We start from the raw sequence: 21,180 nt of genomic DNA, 5'->3' as shown, positions 1-21,180 counted from the left end.
GCACTTTGTTTGCCTCATTTTTCATCCGACTTACACGGTGTAAAGTGCACCAATACATTCACGATTGGAGAGGCCTATTCTCGCGTAATTTTTTGGATGGATCTACACACAAAGAAAATATTACCAAGCGAACACGTGAAAACAACGTAAATTTACGTAAACTTAAATGTTTTCACTGGTTTAGGTAAATAATACTGTAAGTTTTCGCTTACCACCCCAGCTTTCACGGGGCCGATTTACCCGCCGGGTGGCGTAGCACTGGGGTACTTTCCCAAAAAGGGGTTAGATTAGGTGGAATTTAAATAAAATAAATTAAGTACAATAAAAACAAGGAAATAAATAAAAGAAACTAAATAGAAAACCTAACTCTAACCTTCCGTCCTCCTCGCAGCAATGGCGGGTTTTTGTGGCGCGATTCCGAGGAAGCACCGCTTTCTAATGGGTGGCGGTCGTTTGCTCCGGTTTAATGAGCTCGCTGGGGCACACGCACTATATCACTCTCACCGTAGCTGGGTAATTCTTCCAGCACAACTCAGGGAACGGCGGAAGCTAACTCGGCACTTAGCTTTTTTTGGCGAAATTCTTCCCGGCGGTCAAAACGCGTCTTTCTTTTTCGGCGGTTCAGAGCGATCTCCTTTGGTGCCGCATAGAAAACACCCAACATGACGTTTTTTTCCATCACTTCGAACCAACACAACCGCGCTTGGCTTCTACGCCGTTAATACGCCTCTCTTTTTCGCCACGGGAGGAGAGACGGGGCCTAATTTTATTTCACTCGCGATACAATTAACACCGAAAATTAAAAACCTAAATACTAGAACACCCATCACAAACTTCTAAATAAAATCTAACGAGTAAACTACGATTTAAAATTAACATGCAGTGGCGAGTATGTTGCTTGCCACAACAACAAAAATCAAAACAAAACTCCTACACACTGACAAGCAACATATCTTTACACGCTCGGCGTTTATCACACAAATTTGGGTTAATTGCAACCTCGAGGGTTGCAATACGCATCAAAATTGGTGAAAATAACGCAACAGCTTAAAAAAATGCGAATGCTAAATACTGGGTAAATATGACAATCTTTCGATTTGTTGCAAGAAATCCTGTAAAACATTCATACTGACGGTGTCATCAACGAAACAGAGTGAGAGAGTAGAGAATCTCTCATTGTTACTTAGGTCTTTTTGAAAAGTTACGCGAGAATTCCTTGATCCTTGAAGATATGCACGGTAAAAAATCTTCACGTTGGTATGAAGTGATTTGCTTTTGAATTTGCACTACTTGTCAAACATTTCATTGTAAAATGCCGATCTCTTGAATTGAATGAATACAAAGCATAACAAAATCAATAGCAAATCTTTTAATTTTTCATTTTTTGTCATATATTTAGTATTATTTTGCGATTTGGAGTTGCGGCAAATATTTAGAGAATATCGTAAATACTTAGCTTACAGTGTCTTACCTCCTGGGTTTGTTTTGTGTTTTTGTTGAATTCGGAGCTCGGAGAAATTAGCAGAACAAACGATTTTTTTTTATTATAATGAACAAGTTTCAAATAATATATATTGTGTATTAGTTCTGAGTGCATTACTTTTCACACTGGTAACTTTGTTTACCTCCATTCGATGTAGTTTAGATCTCAATAGGGGGTTTTAATCTGAAAAAATACCTGCTTTTTCTTATACTAATCGATAACCGACCTTTCAGTAGGCATTACGTAATTTGTCTAAGATCTCTACGAGATTTCTTTGATTTTAAAATTGAAAAATTATATTTGTTTTAAATTTTCACTAATGTCGAATTCGTTTTTACGGCAGGACTATCCCGTCCCGGACTACGCTTTGCAACTAAAAAAAATCACTTTCCGAGCAGTTGCAATAGTGTGCGTAATTACAGAGGTAACTGTCACTTTTGTTTTGGTCATTATCGCCATTGTCTTTTATCGCATTTGCGCTACTGTACGAAAAATTTGCCAATTTACTGAAAAATGACAAAATAACAAAATAAAATAAATAAAATTCAACCTGATGTTTGACACGCGAAGAACGATAATCAAAGCAAACCGATTTTGACACATTTTTTTTTTATTTTGACACATACGTGTGAATGTGTTGGTGTCTTCAAAACTGCACTCTGTTTCTTGCTCGGACTATCCGGGACAGAAAAAGAGTAGTCCGGGATAGTCCGGAAAATGTAAAAAAATAGTGATAGGACTATTTTTTATTGCATAAAATACGTTTGTTCAAAGGTAATACCACAGACAGACGTCCAAGCAAGAACAACATTGATCAAAATTTCTGTGTAAATTTTCAAAGTAAATTGCGTTATAAATCACTTGTACACTAGCGCCGCCTGGTGACCTTATCGCTACAATACATTTTTTTCGCTGGTGTACCAGGCTGGCGGTATTGATAGCGCTATCTGGTTACGGATTGCTACTACAAAAAACTTTACACAAGTTTGGAACTCAGCTTGAACGTCTGTTTGCGGTAATACCAATTATTTGTGGAGTAACGGGTGTTTTCCCGGAAGCGCTGTTTTTTGCAGAGGTTTGCGGTGTTCACGATACAGACCTAGCAAATCAACTGAGATAAAAACTCATGATATTTCATTAGTTTAGAAGTGCTGCCGGATATCTGAACGATCATTTTCATAAGTATTTTGTTTTCAGTGTAAACGGGAACTTTTTTTTCCGAAAAAAAATATGTTTTGAGCGTTAAAAGTTGCATAATTTTTTTCGACAAAGTTAAACTTCATGTTTCAAAAAACGGTCGTTAAACGACCGGGAAATTTAATAATGAACATTAGAAAAAAGATGAAGAAAATCGGTTCAGTAGTTTGAACGCCATCGTAAACACGGCGAAGTCATTTTTTGAGAAATACCATTCCGAGATAATCGCGTATAATGTTTCAAGTTTAGTGCTTCAAATCACTCTAGCTTTCTCCCTTTTGCTCAGATCTTTATGAAAATTTATGAGAATATTCTCAAGAACTTGTAATTAAAGATAATGCAATTTTTTTTTTCGATTTTTTGAAAACTAAAAAGGTATACCTCTTAACACGACTGTATGTACCCGCGCACTTCTACAAGGATTTTCCGCCAGAAAATTTCTCGCAATAAATAATAGGAGACGGCCCAAAATCCGCGTCACCGCCGAGACCAACACGTGGCCTCCGATGATATGATTAGCGCACATGTTAACCTGAATCAGCCCAGAATTCCACATGAACATTCTTATGTTTTTTATATTTGGATAGCTACTGCGTCCACCTATAAAACAAAACTAACTTGATATAATTGTCTTTGTCAAGCGGCATTAGTATTCATAAAAGTATTGTCATATTATGGAAATGTCATCGAAATTCATTTTAGGTTAAAAAGTCTTCAATTTACGATGTCATATGGCAACAATGGATTGATTCGACTTAATTTCGAGACATGCTACCCATGCTACCCCAAGTAATTCTAGGTTTCAATGACAAGTTCTTTGCTGTTTAATGTGCTGTTCAATTAATTGTTATTTCGCAAATTCACATTGTCACTAGCAGTGTTGGTGCCTTCTACAAAAAGTGCGCAAATCAAACGATCAATAGACGCGTCGAAGACACTTCGAAACCAGCTAGGAGGTATTATTTCTTGTATAATTATTAATAAGGGTTCAAAGTTGAGCAGTCCGATGATGGCAAGCTCCAAACTGCGCATACAACCAGTCGGATATCACATCAGAAAAAGCATGCGTAAATGACGGTTCACTCGTAGCTTAGTATTTATCGTCTTATGAGTTCAGCTACCAGAGAGAAGAACTCAATTAACTGATAATGGTACAATTATGACTGTTGATTACTGATTACAATATAGTGGTTTCCGAACTCCTCAGACAATGTGTATGTAATTGTACTTTCCATAAACCATTCGACCGATTGCTGTCGTGGAACAACTAGTTGAGCCGTAACGGTCGACCGAGCAGGTCGTGCTTCCAGCTGTGCGTATTTGCGCAGGCTATGATTTCACAAAGTAGACGGCGTCGCGCTGAATAAACGTCATTTTCGCTTGTCGCGGTGTGAATAAAACGATTTAAGTATTTGCAATAAAAAATTATAAGACATTGGACGATCAACCGAGGCAGGCGGGGATAATGGCAGCAGACGAGAGTGTCGCATCAATGACAGTTGACGATGAACGTGCGCTTAACAACGATGAACAACCTCGGGATCGGGGTCTGTGGCGCGATTTAGTAGCCTACTGGTTCCTGGGGTTATGCAATAACTACGGCTATGTGGTGATGCTGACGGCCGCTCACGATATCCTGAAGGAATTGGACACCGATACCGATCACAGCCGATCGCTGGTAGGTACATGTTCTGGGTAATTTTGAAGAGTTCAGTGTTTTGCTTTATTCACTGCGATCGGACGCGCTTTCACACGGTCGGTATTGCACCGTATTGGAATCAAAACAGAAGCAGTGAAAACACGATCAACATTGAACATTAACAGTACATACTGCTTACTAAGTGAAGCTCATCAGTAAAAATGAAGTATCGCAATTAGTGTGCCGTCTCTTTGTATTTATTAGCGGCACAGTGTTTCATACAATGGGTCAATGGGGGGTTTTCGATCTGATTCTGTTTTGAGAGCCCTGAAAAACGTTCATATGTTTGCGTTGAACGTTTCTAGAATTTTTTTATTATGTGCTCAAGTGGTTTATATGAATTTAGAGGAAAAATGGATTAGTCTATGACTATATATTTATTTTGAATCACAGGGTTTAAGCTATTGGAACATTTGGCTGTTAAATGAGCAAGTTCGAAATTCTTCAGCCTCGCATCAAATACCGACTTATCGTCCGACTCATTTATCGGATAATCAACTTTTATTGATGGCCTATAGAAACCAATACTATCGAGGGACATGTCAAGCGCTACAATTGTCCACCGAATAAATATCAAATCAATTGTTATTCTCAATTGATTCGTTGCGACGGAAAAAGCAAAGCCGCTTCGCAAATCTGGAAAATCCAAAGTCACACGTGTTCTTCCAGTGGCACATGACAACAAAACTTCAAGGAGACAATTAATCACGAGCACGTTTACGGTTGGCGAGGGCTTTTTAGCGTCGTGGTTTTACGTGTATGATCTCTGGATGTCTATAGTTTTGCAGCAAAACAAACAATTGGGTTGTTTAGCTACTCACGGATTTCTGATTTTTATATATCAGCTAAAAGAGTGTCATTTTCTGAGCAAAAGTTGATTTTTTAAAATGATATATCATTGTCCTTCGATTTTTAAACGAAAAATGAAAATCGCTGCAATGACAGGTATATGGGCGAACTGTCATTGCAGCGATTTCGAGCAGTTTTAATACGTGATTTAAAAAGTGAATGTCAACGATAGAAAATTTTTGAAAATCACGTTTAGCTTAGAAAATGCAGCTCTTTCAGATGTCAAAAAAAAACTGATATATCTAAACAACACAGAAATTTTGGAACACTTAGTCGAAACTTAAATGAATTTATATAATTTACATGCAGTTAGATTTTTAACTCTTTCTCAACGCTTCGTGATGCTACTTTTTACTGGTGATTTCAGCGATCAAACAAATGAATGATACCTTCTTATCAGACCAAGACACTATCTTTCACCGTGCGCAAGTTGTAATGATCATCATCGTCTATGTGGATTGGAGGACAATCCATGGTGAAGGTAAAGCCTATTAAGAAGACATTGACTGATTGCTCAAATCGTACCACCAACGTTCGATATAACAACAATTATAAAGTCCGAAAATATAATCGCAGGGTATTCATTGCTCGTTGACGTTTTAAGTTACTATTATATGGTTATTATTTTCCGATTTTGTTCAAATTTTGTGTATTTGAAGCCATTAGCAAAATATTGGATCTGTCTCTATTTATTTTGCTTTGTTTTTAGGACGACTTTTTAATGAGCTAGGATGGTCAAAAAACGTTATTACCTTGAAACCGATCGATTTTCGAAATTTTGATAGCAATTGAAAAGTACTTAGATCGATTTGTAGAAGAAAATAATAAATGCTGCTTTAAGCCTGTAGTACACTCTGTCTAATGGTCAAATATTTGACCTTCTGACATAATGGTCAAACTTATTTGACATCATGGTTGTTTTTTTTTTATTCTCGTTTATTTTCCGTCGGTCTAGTTCCGCCACTGTTGTGGCCAAACACCGACGCCCAGGGAGGCGACTCCACACCCAGGACCCTAACTCACGACCCGTTTATTAACGGACCGGCGCCAACGGCTTTACTTCCTCATGCGATGGAAGGCGTGATCCCAGAGATTTTTCCCCTCAGAAATTCTCCCGGTGTCGGCTAGGATTGAATCTAGACCAGTTGGGTTGGTTGTGAGTGGATCACGCCACCTCACAACCATCGACACCTATGTCGGCGGTGGGATTCGAACCCAGGCGTCGAGCGTGGTTGACGGAGACGTTACCAACCACACTAGGCCCCGGCTCAACATCATGGTTGTTGTTTGCCCGAGTTTGCCCCATGTTAAAATTGGAGAGTGACAAATAATTATCTTTGACCAAATTTTCATCTGTCAAAAAGTGACAAATATTTGACGCTCGGTCAAAGAGTGTACTACAGGCTTTAGTTTTCAGATTGCTGCAAAACATTGAAAACATTGTTTTATTTTTCGGTGTTCATGATGTGAGGTGAAAGAGCAGCCTTTTTTATATTTTTTTTGGAAAGAATATTGTACACCTCATGTCAACAATTGGACTCAAACTTCGGGGAATTGTTCATATAAGATCATTATGCAAAATTCCTAATTTCCTTTACTGATAAAAGTACCATTTTTCGTCGAAAACCCTTATTTTTTTTAAATTATGGCTCAAGATAATATCAATGTCAAGCGGCAGTGTGGCCAGACATCTTTGTTTTGCATTCGAAAAACTAGTTACATTGTTTTTGTCTATTTTCAAAATATTTTTTTTAATGAAAACTGTAATTTGTTTTAACTCTGCCAAATTGACCTTCCGCTCGAAGGCCGCAAGGGCGCATTGGTCCTCTACATGACCACCGGTTTGATCAGTGTTCTGGAGATGGTCAATGGAGAGCATTTGACTTCGGCCTTCAGTTCGATGTACTCATCGACCATCGACCTCTCTTCTAATCATCCAGAGCAATAATAAACAGTAGACACGAGAGACCATCACCTTGTCTAAACTTCTTCGAGTTTTAAGAGGCTCAAGATGGGACTCTGAACAGAGCCGACGCCTAAGAGACAGGAGGAGGTTAGGGAAGGCCCAACAAGCCGCCCCGAAAAAAATACAATGTTACAAATAACTTAAGAGATAATACGAATCGCAACATTCGGCGGCACTGTTGCCAGATATATTATATTTGCTTTTAAAAAAATAAGTTGCGTTTTTCGCAAATAAGTAGCAGCTTCAGGAACCACCTGTGTACTGTGACGAAATACTCGAAATGTGTTGGGTGAAATTCAAACAAAAGTATATCAATCTGTTCAATCTTTCTCTGTTAGATCTTGTTTTCAGATTGTGAAAAAAAGGTAGCAAACTTTAACAATAATCAATTAAAGTTACCAGTCGAGGGACACTATTCCAATCACCCGAGCCTATTTCAGGCAGTTTCCATCTGTTTTACAGGTGTTTTTTTCCAGCACCCGAAGTGGCTACTGAATGGCTGCAATATAGGTCGATTTGTTTCGATTGTTGTTTGTGCACAGATTTCTTTGCGATTAACGGTATTTCTTATATTCGTAAGACAGCTAGACAATCAAAGTTTTTGTTTCCATCATTGAAATTGTCGATATTGATCAAAATTCAGGAGTTTGAGGCCCGTTTTCTTCGACTGATTAAAATAGGCGCCACTGCTTAAGCCGTTCTTTACCTTATATCTGTAATTCAAATTTGACAATTTCATTTTTTTTTATCAACTTTTACATGAAAAACACTTTTCACTCAAAATATTATGAGCAAAACTTGAGTTGCAGCATTCCAGGAAATTAGCCAGGGAGCTGATGACTGCCCTATCTAAACAATACAGGGTGACAAAAAAGTCCGGTCACACAGGAAAATCTCAATTTCAAAGAATATTTCAAAGAATAAGAAGAAAATCTGAATCTGGCTTTCATGGCTCTATTCAGTAACTCATAAAGATACTTCACAGACGATATCTCGGAATTACACCACCTATCTCTGATCGAACCAGCTTCAGACGTCTCGGAAAGTCGTCGCAAGCGGCGCGCACGTGCTCCATCGGCATCTCGTCCCAGATTTTCGGATAACTCGCTTGAATTGCTCCTAATTTGTTATTTTATATTCGTTCAGCTTCGACATCATGTATCCCCACACGAAATAACCCAGTGGAGTCAGATCCGGAGACGACGGAGGCCATTCATTCTTCGAAATGAAATCGGTCAAGTTTTCCTCACACCACGCCTGAACAACCTTTGCGGTGTGGGATGGGGCGCCATCTTGCTGGAAGCAGTAGTAATCGTCTTCAAACAATAGTTCAGCTTGAGGCAGAACATTTTTATTCAAAACCGTGTCTAGGTACGCTGCGTTGGTTTTGACCCCTTTATCGATAAAAATAAGAGGCAGTTTACCTCTCTTGCAAATGGCTCCCCAAACCATCACTGACGTCTTATTTTGGAACCGGGAAACGTTCAGCTTGTCCGCAGGAGCTTGCTGGAGGCTCACACTCCAAACTCGATCATTTTGGCGATGGACTGTTTGCTCCAAAACGAACAGCTTCTCGTCCGAAAAAATAATCTCGTCATCTGCGCGCCAACCGAGCAACTCCCGCGACCGTTGGTACCTCTTGTCCTTTGTAGCTTTGGTAACCCCATGAACCACCTGTTTTTTGTACCCTTCTCTTCCTAGAATAAAGGGTCTCCCTAAAGTACACAAACCTTGTAATGAAATGAGAGAAATCGTTTCTGCGGTGGGGGCACCAACAGAAAAATTGGCAAAATGGTTAGTCAAGGAATTTCAATCAATGCCGAACAAATTTCCTAGTCGATCTGCTAAGAGCACAGGAGATTTTGTTGAAAATTTAAAATCATCGGGGGCATCAACACTGGCGAGATAATGGTTTCTTTTGATGTCACAGCACTTTTTCCGAGTGTTCCAGTGAAATAAGCTATAAATCTTTTGGAAGTTTGGCTTCTTTCCCAACAATGTGACAACCCTTGGAAAACTAAAGTACGCAGTTACTTAAAGTTAACTCGACTTTGCATGGAAGACAATTATTTTTCATTTCGTGGGAAATTTTACAAACAAACAAAAGGAGCACCGATGGGGAATCCCCTTTCACCTTTTTTATGTGAGCTTTGAATGGCACATTTGGAAAATAAACTAAATGAAAAAGACTGCTTACCAGATCGTTGGTGGAGGTATGTTGATGGTATTTTTTGTATTTTACAACAGGGGGACTTGGAAAGTTTTTTGGGAATTTTGAATGGTCTTCATAAAAATATCCAGTTCACTTTGGAAATTGAACAAAACAACAGGCTTCCATTTTTAGATGTAGTCGTTGTTAAAAACTCCAACCACTTTGAATTCGAAATCTTTAGGAAACCCACACATACTAAGCGGGTAATACCTAACACTTCTAACCACTCCTCTCAGCATAAAATGGCTTCTTTCCACCATATGATCCACCGTATGGAATCTTTGCCTCTCAGTAATGAAGGTAAGAAAAACGAAATAGAATATATTTTTGATATTGGTGAGCAGAATGGATACAACAGAAAAACCATACAAGCCATTTATGATAAAAAGAAACGAATTCAACATAGGAAATCTCACACAACATTCACTCCGCTAACAGAAGATCGGAAAAGAGTAGTGGTTGAATATGACGTCAGTTTTACTCGTCAACTTCGTAAAAAATTTAGAAAATTTGGTATCGATATTATCTACAGTAGTAGAAATAATCAAATGAAAACAAAGTTGGGGTCTACTAAAGACACTATTGACAAATTACATAGGGCGGGTGGTTGGCCAAACAAAAAGAAATTTAGACATCCGGTTTAAGGAACATACTTCAGAACTTGTAAAGGCTAAGAAAGACTCAGAAAAAGGAATAACTCACCATTTCAGATCCAAAATAGCCGAACATATATTTCATGAAGATCACGCTATGACTACCGACAACATTAGAGCAGAATCATTTCAAATCGCCTGGAAATACGCGAAAATTCAATCGACCATTTTTGATTTGAATGAAACTTTGCACACGTATTTGGCTTAGCAAACTGAGCATTTTTCACAGGTGCAGAGATTTTTTACACCCATGAGTTACATTCTAAAAGGGCGTATGCCTTTTGGCATAGGTTTTATTCGAAGCATTGTAGCCCAGAAACCGTTGGTTGTATAGAAAAACTGTCAGAGAATGAGTTGTAGGGAATTAAAAATGCACCATAAAAAAAATATACACTGCACAAAAAAAAATTTTTTGACCAAAAAAAATTAAAAATAAACATTAAATTTCAATTTAAAAAAAAAAAGAGTTGAATTTTTTTCTTATTATTTTTTAAGAACCTTGACGTTAATACGCAACTTTTAAAAAAAAGTCCAGGATGGAGAAATGAAAAATATTTTTTTGATGGTAGATTAATTTTTTTATAAAAATTCTAATTTAAACATTTTTCAAAATATTTGTATTCTGATAATTTTAAAAGATGCAGAGAGTCATTTTAAATCAAAAAGCTCTTGGTAGTTAACATTCTAAAGGCATTGGTTTTCGAGTAATTTCTAATTTAAGCTCGGAAAATTATAATTATTTGGGAAAATACACGTTTTTCTTAATTTGTCCATGGTTCTCCAGCAAAAACCATACGTTCATTGGAATGCTTGATCAAAAATATATAATTTATTCTTTGACAACAAAACGATTGAGCGAACGGTTCTCAAAAAGAGTTGAATGTTTTAAGTGATATAAATATTTATAAGATACAAATATTTATTTTCGAGTTTTATTATCTTAAGAACATATTTTTTTATGACGTAGATACTTTACAGAACTAGTTTCACCTTATATTTCATATACATCATAAGTAAATGATTCGTCATCTTTTGGAAACAGCTTCGTTTGTATCTTATTTTCTGAAATCGAAACAAAAGAGTAATACTTTTGTGTGGCAGCTATTATTATAGATTTTTTGAAAATATTGCTCCATTCTGTTACTCCTTGTTCATATTCTTCATATTATACCCAACTAAATGACGTGATAAAGACGTATTAAAATGAGCTTGACTGTTCAATGTTTTTAACTTTGCAATAACGTTTTCGTTTAATTTGCGTAAGCTTGATGAGCACCGATGACCAGGAAAGGGTTTACAGCATTTGGGCTTGGTGTATTCCATTTTCACTTTATTCATCTTCACAAAATGCAAACTGTTACCAACACATCTGGAGTAGTGCGATCGTATTTATATACGAAAACAGATATAAGTAACCCAGTAGTTATTGGTTGCGTACTTTAAAAACAGTTAGTATTATTAAACAAGTAGGTAGTGTTGCACGACAAACATATTTTTTTATAAAACATTCGGCAAGGGGGAACGTGTAGGTAGGCTAAGTTTTAGCGCTTGAGTTATTCATCCAATCGTTTTGTTGTCAAAGAATGAATTGTATATTTTTGATCAAGCATTCCAATGAACGTAAGGTTTTTGCTGGAGAACCATGGACAAATTAGGAGAAACGTGTATTTTCCGAAATGTCATTAATTTATCGAGCTTAAATTTAAAATAACTCGAAAACCAATGCGTTTAGAATGTTCACTACCAAGAGCTTTTTGATTCAAAATGGCTCTCTGCATCTTTTAAAATCATCAGAATACAAATATTTTGAAAAATGTTTGAATTAGAATTTTTATAAAAAAATTAATCTACCATAAAAACAAATTATTTTCCATTTCCTCATCCTGGACTTTTTTTTAAAAGTTGCGTATTAACGTCAAGTTTCTTTAAAAAAAAATAAGAAAAAAATTCAACTCTTTTTTTTTAAATTGAAATTTAGTGTTTATTTTTAATTTTTTTTGGTCAAAAAAAATTTTTTTTGTACAGTGTATATTTTTTTTATGGTGCATTTTTAATTCCCTACAACTCATTCTCAGACAGTTTTTCTATACAACCAACGGTTTCTGGGCTACAATGCTTCGAATAAAACCTATGCCAAAGGCATACGCCCTTTTAGAATGTAACTCATGGGTGTAAAAAATCACAGGAGGGTTGTGTGCAAAGCCACGACCGCGAGGTTGAAGTAGAATACTTTTACACAGCTCTACTTACGGCTGCACATTAACCTACGGCCGGGCGAAACGGTTCACGCCGCTTTTCGCGTTTAGCCTGGCAGAGGCTTAATGTGCACGGCCAACACAATAGAAAGGTGTTTTCACATTGAAAATTAGACACAGCTTTACTGGAGTAAGTGTTGGCAAATGCATCTACCGCTAATACCGCCACTATCGTACGAAAGCGCTTCGTTTCATGTGGGGAATAATATCAACAACGAAAAATGACGCGCGTCTAAGCACACCCGAACTGTTTCGCCATGCCGCTTCCATTTACTTCCTTATAACATCCGCCTCATGGAAGTACCGGCTGCACCTACCGCTGAGGCTGTTACCATACTGCTACTGGTACCCAAAACTATTAACTCTTCAAATTAAGTGTTTTATTTGTCCTCAAAAGAACAATTGTTCAATTCCATATCGGATATAATGTAATCGCAGCTCTGTAATATTACCGACAGTAATATTCTTCTGAACAAAATGATCCAACTTTTCCATTAGAGGAAGTGCCGGCTGATGTACGGCAAAAATCTCGCCCGATCGCTCGCGATGGCGTTTGTGCTCAGGCAGAGGCCTGAGACGTGATGACCAACCACAGGGCAAGTGATTTGTTTAATTTGAAGGCAGCCATAGGCGCAACCCGCTGATATATTCTGTTACCGCTGAGTGCTGATATCGGCTGCTGCTGCTGTCAACGTTGTGGACGGTCCATCCAGCTCACCTTCCGACTAATGAATGTAGCCAGTTTTCCCAGAAACACTCTTTTATAGCCGAAGGGTGCTACGTAATAGGCCACGCCCTATTCTTCAGACAAATTATTCCACAATTCGCATTTGATTTTTGTATCCAGCGAATAAACACCGATGGTGCTCTCACACACGCAACGGTTTTAACCCGTTTCTTATTGCGGTTTGTAACATCAAGCGATTTCGTTTGCTCGTTGTTGCGTGTTGCATCATGTTGCAACTTGGCAGCTGGGAGACGACGAAATTCTGTTTATGCTGATTGATTGAATCGACTTCATATTAGCTCTGCATAGTCGAACTAACTGCTTTTGTGAATGCGTACTAACAGGGCAGTTTATTATTCAATGTCGGTTATGCTGATCGCAGCCTTTGCGCTGCCCCTACAGTGGGGGGTTTACTAAATAAAGTGAAAATTAGACAACTACAACAGAATTTGATTGCATCCCGCACAGAATGTCTGCTGTCTGCTGTGTTGATGTCAGAAAATTATTAACCTTCAATTATTTTTTTATTTGCCTTGAAAAAAAAGCATTTTGCGGTTCAAAATCGGTTGCTAATTACAACCTTTGAGCTGCCCTAACATTGGGGGAATTAAGATACACGGACAACATGCACTGTGGAAGCTATTTTACATTCAGTAAATTCGACGGGTGCGACAGATTTAAATTGCTAGGATGCAACACAAAATGCTTGCTTGCGTTGACAAAAATTATTAACTTTCAATGACTTGTTTATTTGCCTTGAAAAAGGCATTTTGATTTCCAAAATTGGATTTCCTGATGGCAATCTTCATGCTGCCCCAACACGGGGGGAATAATGGCAGTCTGGCGACACACGCTGAGAAAAACCGCGCTGCTCCTGAGACGTGGTGACCAACCACAGGGCTAGTGCTGCTGCTAAGGAAGGACGACTGCTGTTGTCGCTGTCTAGAACTATTATGAGCGGCTCCGGCTGAAACAGGCTCTTATATAGGCCAAATAGCATGTTTTCAATTACAAGGTATATGATCATGTCGACCCTACTTGGGAAGCAATCATATAACGACCAATCAGAGGTCGAATTTTTCGTTTTGACAAGGCTTGACTATTTTCAATAGTACAATAGTGTGAATAATAAAATTACAAATATCTTATTTTGGAAAGAATCTTAGAAGATTTTCCAATCTATTGCTGCAAGAACGAAGGAAATCCATCGAATACTAACCGATTTATTAGCATTTGAAATTGGACATATTTTTCACTTTTTTCGGTTTTAGATTTTCATTTCACATCCCTATGTAGCCGAACTTCCTGAGAGAAGTATTCTACTTCAAAATCTCTGCACCTGTGAAAAATGCTCAGTTTGCTAAGCCGAATACGTGTGCAAAGTTTCATTCAAATCAAAAATGGTCGATATTCGACCATCGGTGATTTGGCGCGATCTTGCTCATTAGTCTTGTTCGATCAGTAACATCCCCTTGGAAATTAGATGTCGCAGAAAGTTTAGGAATTTTCAAACAAAACCCAGCTACCCTCCTTAACAGAGATCAGGGTAATCATTTCTCTTGGCTTTTTAAATTTCCACCGAAAACTCCCCGACAAGGCATGGATCACCAGGCCGTACATTTCTCTACCTAACTCAAGTTGTTTACGTTCTCTGAGTTAAAATTTGCCCCATTCGTTAACCTAATTAGGTATAAATTTCTTGGGGTTTCGCTATTTCCTCCACAGTCCAAATAAGCACTGACGAAGGCACTATGTCAGTGCCGAAATACGTATTTGCAAGGGAAAAGTGTAAAGTGATAGAATTAAAGAGTGAAAGTGTAATAAAAAGTGAAAAGTGTAGTTGAAAATTTTTCTATCAAGACGCTCGAACAGTAGTGAATACATTTAAACCTCCTTGTCCTTTGGACATATCAGTTTGGCGACGAGGATCTCAAGAATCCACAAACATGGCAGAAGATAGAGTTGATCAGCAGCCGCAACCGGGAATTCAAGGTATGATTTTCAAGATGGCCCAACTTTTACAGCAGATGGCGGCCCAGCAGCAGCAGCCTCAATATTAAACTTCGGAGTAGATTTTGGAGTCCCTCTCATCGAACATCACCGAGTTTGTCTTCGACTAAGAAAACGGAGTTACGTTCGAACGCTGGTTTAACCGCCACCTCTTCGTAAATTCCGGCCACCTCTTCGAGAACGATGCAGGCCAGCTGAATGATGCGGCGAAGGTACGTCTACTTCTCCGGAAGCTGGACACTCATTCACACAGCCGCTATCTCAACTACATCCTGTCAAAGCTTTCCAAAGACGTGAAGATTGAAGACACAGTCAAGATTCTTAATAAAATATTCGGGCATCAAAGGTCAAACGTTCCGGAAGCGGTTCATGTGTCTTTTCACGATTGTTGTTGACCATCTGCCGATGAACACTCAGCAAGCAGAGAGCACTCAACCGCTGTTCAACCATTGATGACCTCAGCCAGGTTTTCACCCGACGTAATGTGCTGAACGGGCTAGCAGGTCTATAAGATCCAGCTCTTCCAAGTTCTTACGGTCTGCAGGCGGATTTGCCCGGTACTTTTGCCGCTGCAATATCCTTAGTGGATCAACTGAAAAACCTGTGCAATTCCACACAGCATAGCGCAAGCATTTCAATCAATTATTTTTGATCTTACTGATACTTTACACAGATGTTTCTATGGGCTAAAGATGTCGTTTTGTGCTATTATCGTTAATAAGGAGGTTGTCGCCCATGCTCCTGCACATATCGGTTTGCGTCGCGTAACCTTTGCGGGAGCTGTTCAGCTTCTCGTAGAACTTCCGAGGGTCGTTAGCTTGGTACAGCTCCTCCAACGTCCTGGTGTCAGCGCGGGACTCTGAACAGAGCCGACCCCTAAGAGACAGGAGGTTAGGGACGGCCCAACAAGCCGCCCCGAAAATCACAATGTTGCAAACAACTTAAGAGATTATACGACTCGAAACAATTGGCGGCACTGTTGCCAGATACATTATACTTGCTTTTGAAAAAATAAGTTGCGTTTTTCGCAAATAAGTATATCTGTCTTGGGGCAAGACACTATTGATATATTTCCAATATTTGATATTACAAAGTGTTTATCGTTGCATTTTCAGGCACCCGTCTACCTGTATCACAACCCCTTGACAGCACATTACTGTCGGAGTCTGTTGGAGTGATATTAATGTGACAGATAAACGATAAATATCAAAATATATCTACCAATACAGAATAATATTAGCGAAATATTTTGAAAATAAAGTTGTCTAGCCCCTAGATATATGTATTTCAAATTTGACAATTTCATTGTGTTTTTTGAGAAACTCACATGAAAAACACATAAAATATACAGGGTTGCAACATAAAAGTGATACACGTATTCGATTGAAAAATCACTCTAAATCGCTACAATGGCAGTTGGTATATGAGCGAACTGTCATTGTAGCGATTTCGCGCAGATTTCGAGTAGTTTTAATTCGAGATTTAAACATCGAAGAGCGACGATAGAAAATTTTTGAAAGTCACGTTTTGCTTAGAAAATGCAGCTCTTTCAGATGATATAAAAATACTGATATAGCTAAACAACCCAATTCATGGATTCTTATTTTTATATATCAGCTAAAGGAGTATAATTTTTTGAACAAAACGTGATTTTTAAATTCGATTTTCAAATGAAGAATGAAAATCGCTCTAAATCGCTACAATGACAGCTTTCAAGCTTTTTAATATTGAATATTAAAATATTAAAAGAAGAAACCTGGTAAAAAACGGAGTGTTCGGACTCCAGCGGTCATCAAAGCAGTGAAAGAATGTTTCCGGCGAAATCCAGCCGTTCGGCAAGAAAAATGGCGTGTGAAATAAACCTGAGCCACACTTCCATGCAAATGCAAGTGACCTTGGGTACTCGGCTTAAAAAAAAAAAACAGAAAATTAGCTTAGCTTAGCTTAGCTTGACTGACTGCACATATCAATGGTTGCACTCCGTGATTGATCCGAATCAGTAAAATTGCACAGTGAATCAACTGAATGGGGTTGGGAGTGACCGACAATTCTCACTGTCACTGGCGTAGCGTGGCGGGGGCGGTCCGCCCCGGGTGTCACCCTCTAAGGGGTGACACCCATGAGAAAAATTTTAATATGTGTAACCTAATATAAATTTGCTTTCAAGAGTATAATCTCAACTAATTTTTCAAAAATAGGTTGATTTAGTGCAATTGAAAACAAACGTGCTAACTCTCACAAATTTTTGATAACAAAATGATTTCATTGCAACCTGGTGAAGGTGACACCCAGGAGAAAAGGGGTGACACCCAAATTTGCCGCCCCGGGTATCACCCGGTCACGCTACGCCACTGCTCACTGTACAAGTTTTAGTGACTCAATACTTTAAAGGATCAATAACGACGCCGGCCACGTCTGCTTTAAAAAAAAAATCAGAAAATTAACGGATTAACTCGTAAAAATATTGCCGACAGGGTTGCTAGATCTCGGTTGCTGCTCAAGACGCACGCAGGTCACACCATATTTTTTCGGAAACGTTGTATACTCTGGAGGCAACTTTGAATAAGCAAAATGACCGTGTTTATGAAGCATGTCTTCGTGATATACCAGCCGATAAAAGAGCATCAGAGCGATATCAGAATGCGTCAGCTGTGATGGTTTTGGGAGGTATATTGACCAAAGGGAAATTACCATTGCTATTCATTGACAGGGCCGTGAAAATAAACAAGGAGTGCTATTTGCAACACGTTATCAAAGGCCTTTTGCATGTTTGCGCTTTTTAGGAAAGACAGTTCTTGCTTCCAATAGGATTCAGCACCAGCGAATAAGGCATTGATCGTTCAGAAATGGTGTAAGCAGAATTTGCCTTGTTTCATCAGTTCATCTGAATGGCCTGCAGCGTCACCGGATGTGAACCCGTTAGACTTCAGTATCTGGGATACATGCTACACACGTTGCCACCCTGTGTAAATTCGATGCGTTAATGGATACGAGGCATACTGCCACAATACACAACGGACGCGAGGCTGAATGGACGCGAAACCGAATGGATGGGAGGCCGAAAAAACGCGAGGTCTAATACAATAATATAAAATTGGGTTGTTTAGCTATATCAGTTTTTTATGTCATCTGAAAGAGCTGCATTTTTTAAGCAAAACGTGATTTTTAAATTTTTTCTATATTATATATAGGCAATAAGATTTTTTTCGAAATCATGCGGAAAGAAACCGAGGTGGTAGAAAGCAGCCGTGGCACAGCGGTTTAAAAGCGGCAATTCGGGAACTTAATTATTTTGGGACGTTTGTGTACATTTTAGCCTTTCGAAATGTTCTGATGACTTTTATCGTTTTCGATTTCACATCCTATGGAATATTCGCCATTTTGTTTTTTAACGTAAAAGTGAATTTAAAAAAATTACCTTTTTAATTTCAACCGATAGCGAATAAATGTGTTCTATAATGTTGTAGTACTTTAAATTTCAATGAAGTTTGCTTAAGACATCAAGTTACCATGACTTCAATTTATTTAGATATGATGAGCTCTTTGGAAGTAGTACCTTAAAATTAGTTTTTTGGACTTTTCTATAGTTTATCCATATTATACAACATTGGTATGTTCAGCAAAGTTTTAGATAATAATAAAACAAACAACTTTGCTCTAGACACTAATGCGTTTAGATCTCATCTGTAGAAGATACTATGATTATAAAGTTAAAAAAAGCCCCCCGGACGAACACACACAATTCGCATAGATTCTCTAGGATTTCTCACATTGGATTCGTGAGCGTCCTTGAAAAGGATTCCTGAAAAAAGAATCCTCAGGAATGCTCTATATATGGCTCTAGGATTCTTGAATAGGAATCGTGAGTGGGAATCCTCCGGATCGTGTTTGCGATTCCTTTCACAATTCCGTCACCGTGGTTATCGGTATCCTGGGGATTCTTACTCAGGATTCTCTGCGTGTTAGTAAGGGCCTTTTTCAAAATGTAATTACTAAGTAAGTTGAAAACCGTTCCTCTTGCAACAAGTTCCATCTAAAGGCTCGAAATTTGGTTTTTGATAATTGTCAGTGGCCGTCAGTTGTCTGAAGTCTGCGTTGGCTTTATGTTTCTTATGATTGTTGACTCAAAAAATCAGTTTAGGGCCGCCATGCCAAGTCTCTCGAAGGGGCCGCCATTATGAATATAGCAGGCGAGATACCGCATCTCATAGTTCCGGACCAGACACTTCTACACGCCGCTCAATGTGGGAAAACAAACGCGTGCGGAATCCCTTCTCATTTAGCATTCGATCAAAGCTCCCACCGGGGTTGGTTTCAAATGCACTTACCAAAATATATTCTATATAAGATACAACTCATTCATCAAACGAATGTATTCACCTTGTACATGCCGATATCTACAATCAGGTGGTTAATTTATAAGCAGTAGCTATTGTATTACCGAGAACAAAAAACAACTACTTATGATACATTTGCAAGATTGTAACAGTATTTGATAACTAATGTTCCCTTCCACTTGTAGATACCGTTCCACAGTGCTGCTTCACCGTTCGCTCAGACAACGAGACCCTGCAATAAAATGTCCACGGGAGCGATTCTGCTTGCCGACATCCTTCCGGCTCTATCGGTGAAGCTACTCGCATCTTTCCTGCCTCTTTGGAAACAGTAAATATATCCTTCAACTAGGTAACGATAAACGATGAATTTGAGGTTATGAAACTTTTTTTTTCAGTGCTCGTGTGATGTTATGCGTTGCACTTGCAGCTACCGGCTTCATTTTGGTAGCGTTTGCAGCTTCCGAGTGGTTACTGTTTCTCGGAGTCATCTGTACCTCGTTTAGCTCCGGGCTTGGGGAAGCGACCTTTCTGGCATATGCGAGCTATTTTAACAAGTATGTTTGTGTGTAGTTTAGATCAATTGAGAAACGCAAATTAACCGATTGATTGAACGTCTACAGAAACGTCATTTCCACGTGGTCCTCGGGGACAGGCGGGGCCGGCGTCATCGGAGCATTATCGTACACCGGACTAACTGGATTGGGGTTGTCGCCAAAAGCAACCATGCTGGTTATGTTGGTAGTTCCCGCGATTGAGGCCGGTTGCTTTTGGCTTTTGCTGCGACACAAAGACACCAGCAAGGATCCCATAGTGCAAAGTGCAGACGAAACTGCAGCTAAGGTGGAATACAGTGAGATTCCAGAGAATGAACGCCCACTAGAAAATTGGCGTCAAAAAATTTCGTACATTCCATCATTATTTATTTACATGATTCCGTTGATATTGGTATATTTGTTCGAATATTTTATCAATCAAGGATTGGTGAGTTGACACTTGGATCATTGCTAGAGATATAACGCTAATTCGTTTATGTTTCAGTTTGAGCTGGTATATTTCCCGAACATTTTCCTGGATCAATCGGAACAATATCGATGGTATCAGGTTTTGTACCAGATCGGTGTGTTCATATCGCGATCATCGGTGAACATCGTCCAATTCAAGCATGTTTGGATTATGGCTGTGCTGCAGCTGGTTAACGTGATCTATTTCACATTTGAAGCCATTTATATGTTTACTCCTACCATCTGGATCATCTTCGTATTAATCCTGTGGGAAGGGCTGCTCGGTGGCGGTGGATATGTCAATACATTCTATCGCATGCAAACCGAAGTACCAGAAGCCCGCCGAGAGTATGCCATGATGGTCACATCCATTTCCGACTCGGTCGGCATTGCGCTGGCCGGAATCGCTGCTATCCCCTCGCATAACGCAATCTGTGATTTACCGGTCCCGGAACGGTTGCTGTAGACTTGACCAAAGGTAGTAGACGCCTAGTTTTACCTACTGGTTGAAATGTGTGTACCTCTTACTTTTACGTATAGATGCGAACGAATAAAACTATAAGTGACATAAGCTTTATCTTTCTCGTGTTTGAAAGTGGACGTGACGATGGTCGAAAAAAATCTGCTGTTTACGACGTACACTGTCTTTGTCTCTACTGTGACTACTGAGGGTTATGATTCCGGAGGGCGTGTCGTTGTGCACTCGAGCAAACAAAGCAACTATTGTTTGAATCATTTTCATACTTTAACTAGATTAATTAACGAGATTTCAATGATTATAATCCGTTCAG

At 38.9% G+C, this 21,180-nt stretch overlaps 1 protein-coding gene across 1 annotated transcript; it reads left to right on the top strand.

Moving 5' to 3' along the window:
• The first annotated feature begins 3,510 nt into the window (after positions 1-3,510).
• LOC129728834 (battenin) lies at positions 3,511-20,960 on the top strand. The gene is made up of 5 exons (XM_055687303.1): positions 3,511-4,358; positions 19,574-19,716; positions 19,784-19,942; positions 20,009-20,369; positions 20,427-20,960. Exons 1-5 carry the CDS (start codon positions 4,146-4,148, stop codon positions 20,853-20,855), a joined length of 1,305 nt encoding a protein of 434 aa, XP_055543278.1. The 5' UTR covers positions 3,511-4,145; the 3' UTR covers positions 20,856-20,960.
• The last annotated feature ends 220 nt before the right edge of the window (positions 20,961-21,180 follow it).

This window comes from Wyeomyia smithii, chromosome 1 (genome assembly GCF_029784165.1).
Source record: "Wyeomyia smithii strain HCP4-BCI-WySm-NY-G18 chromosome 1, ASM2978416v1, whole genome shotgun sequence".
NCBI lineage: Eukaryota > Metazoa > Arthropoda > Insecta > Diptera > Culicidae > Wyeomyia > Wyeomyia smithii.
Note: the sequence above shows the minus strand (reverse complement) of the source record. Positions and strands in the feature narration are given on the sequence as shown.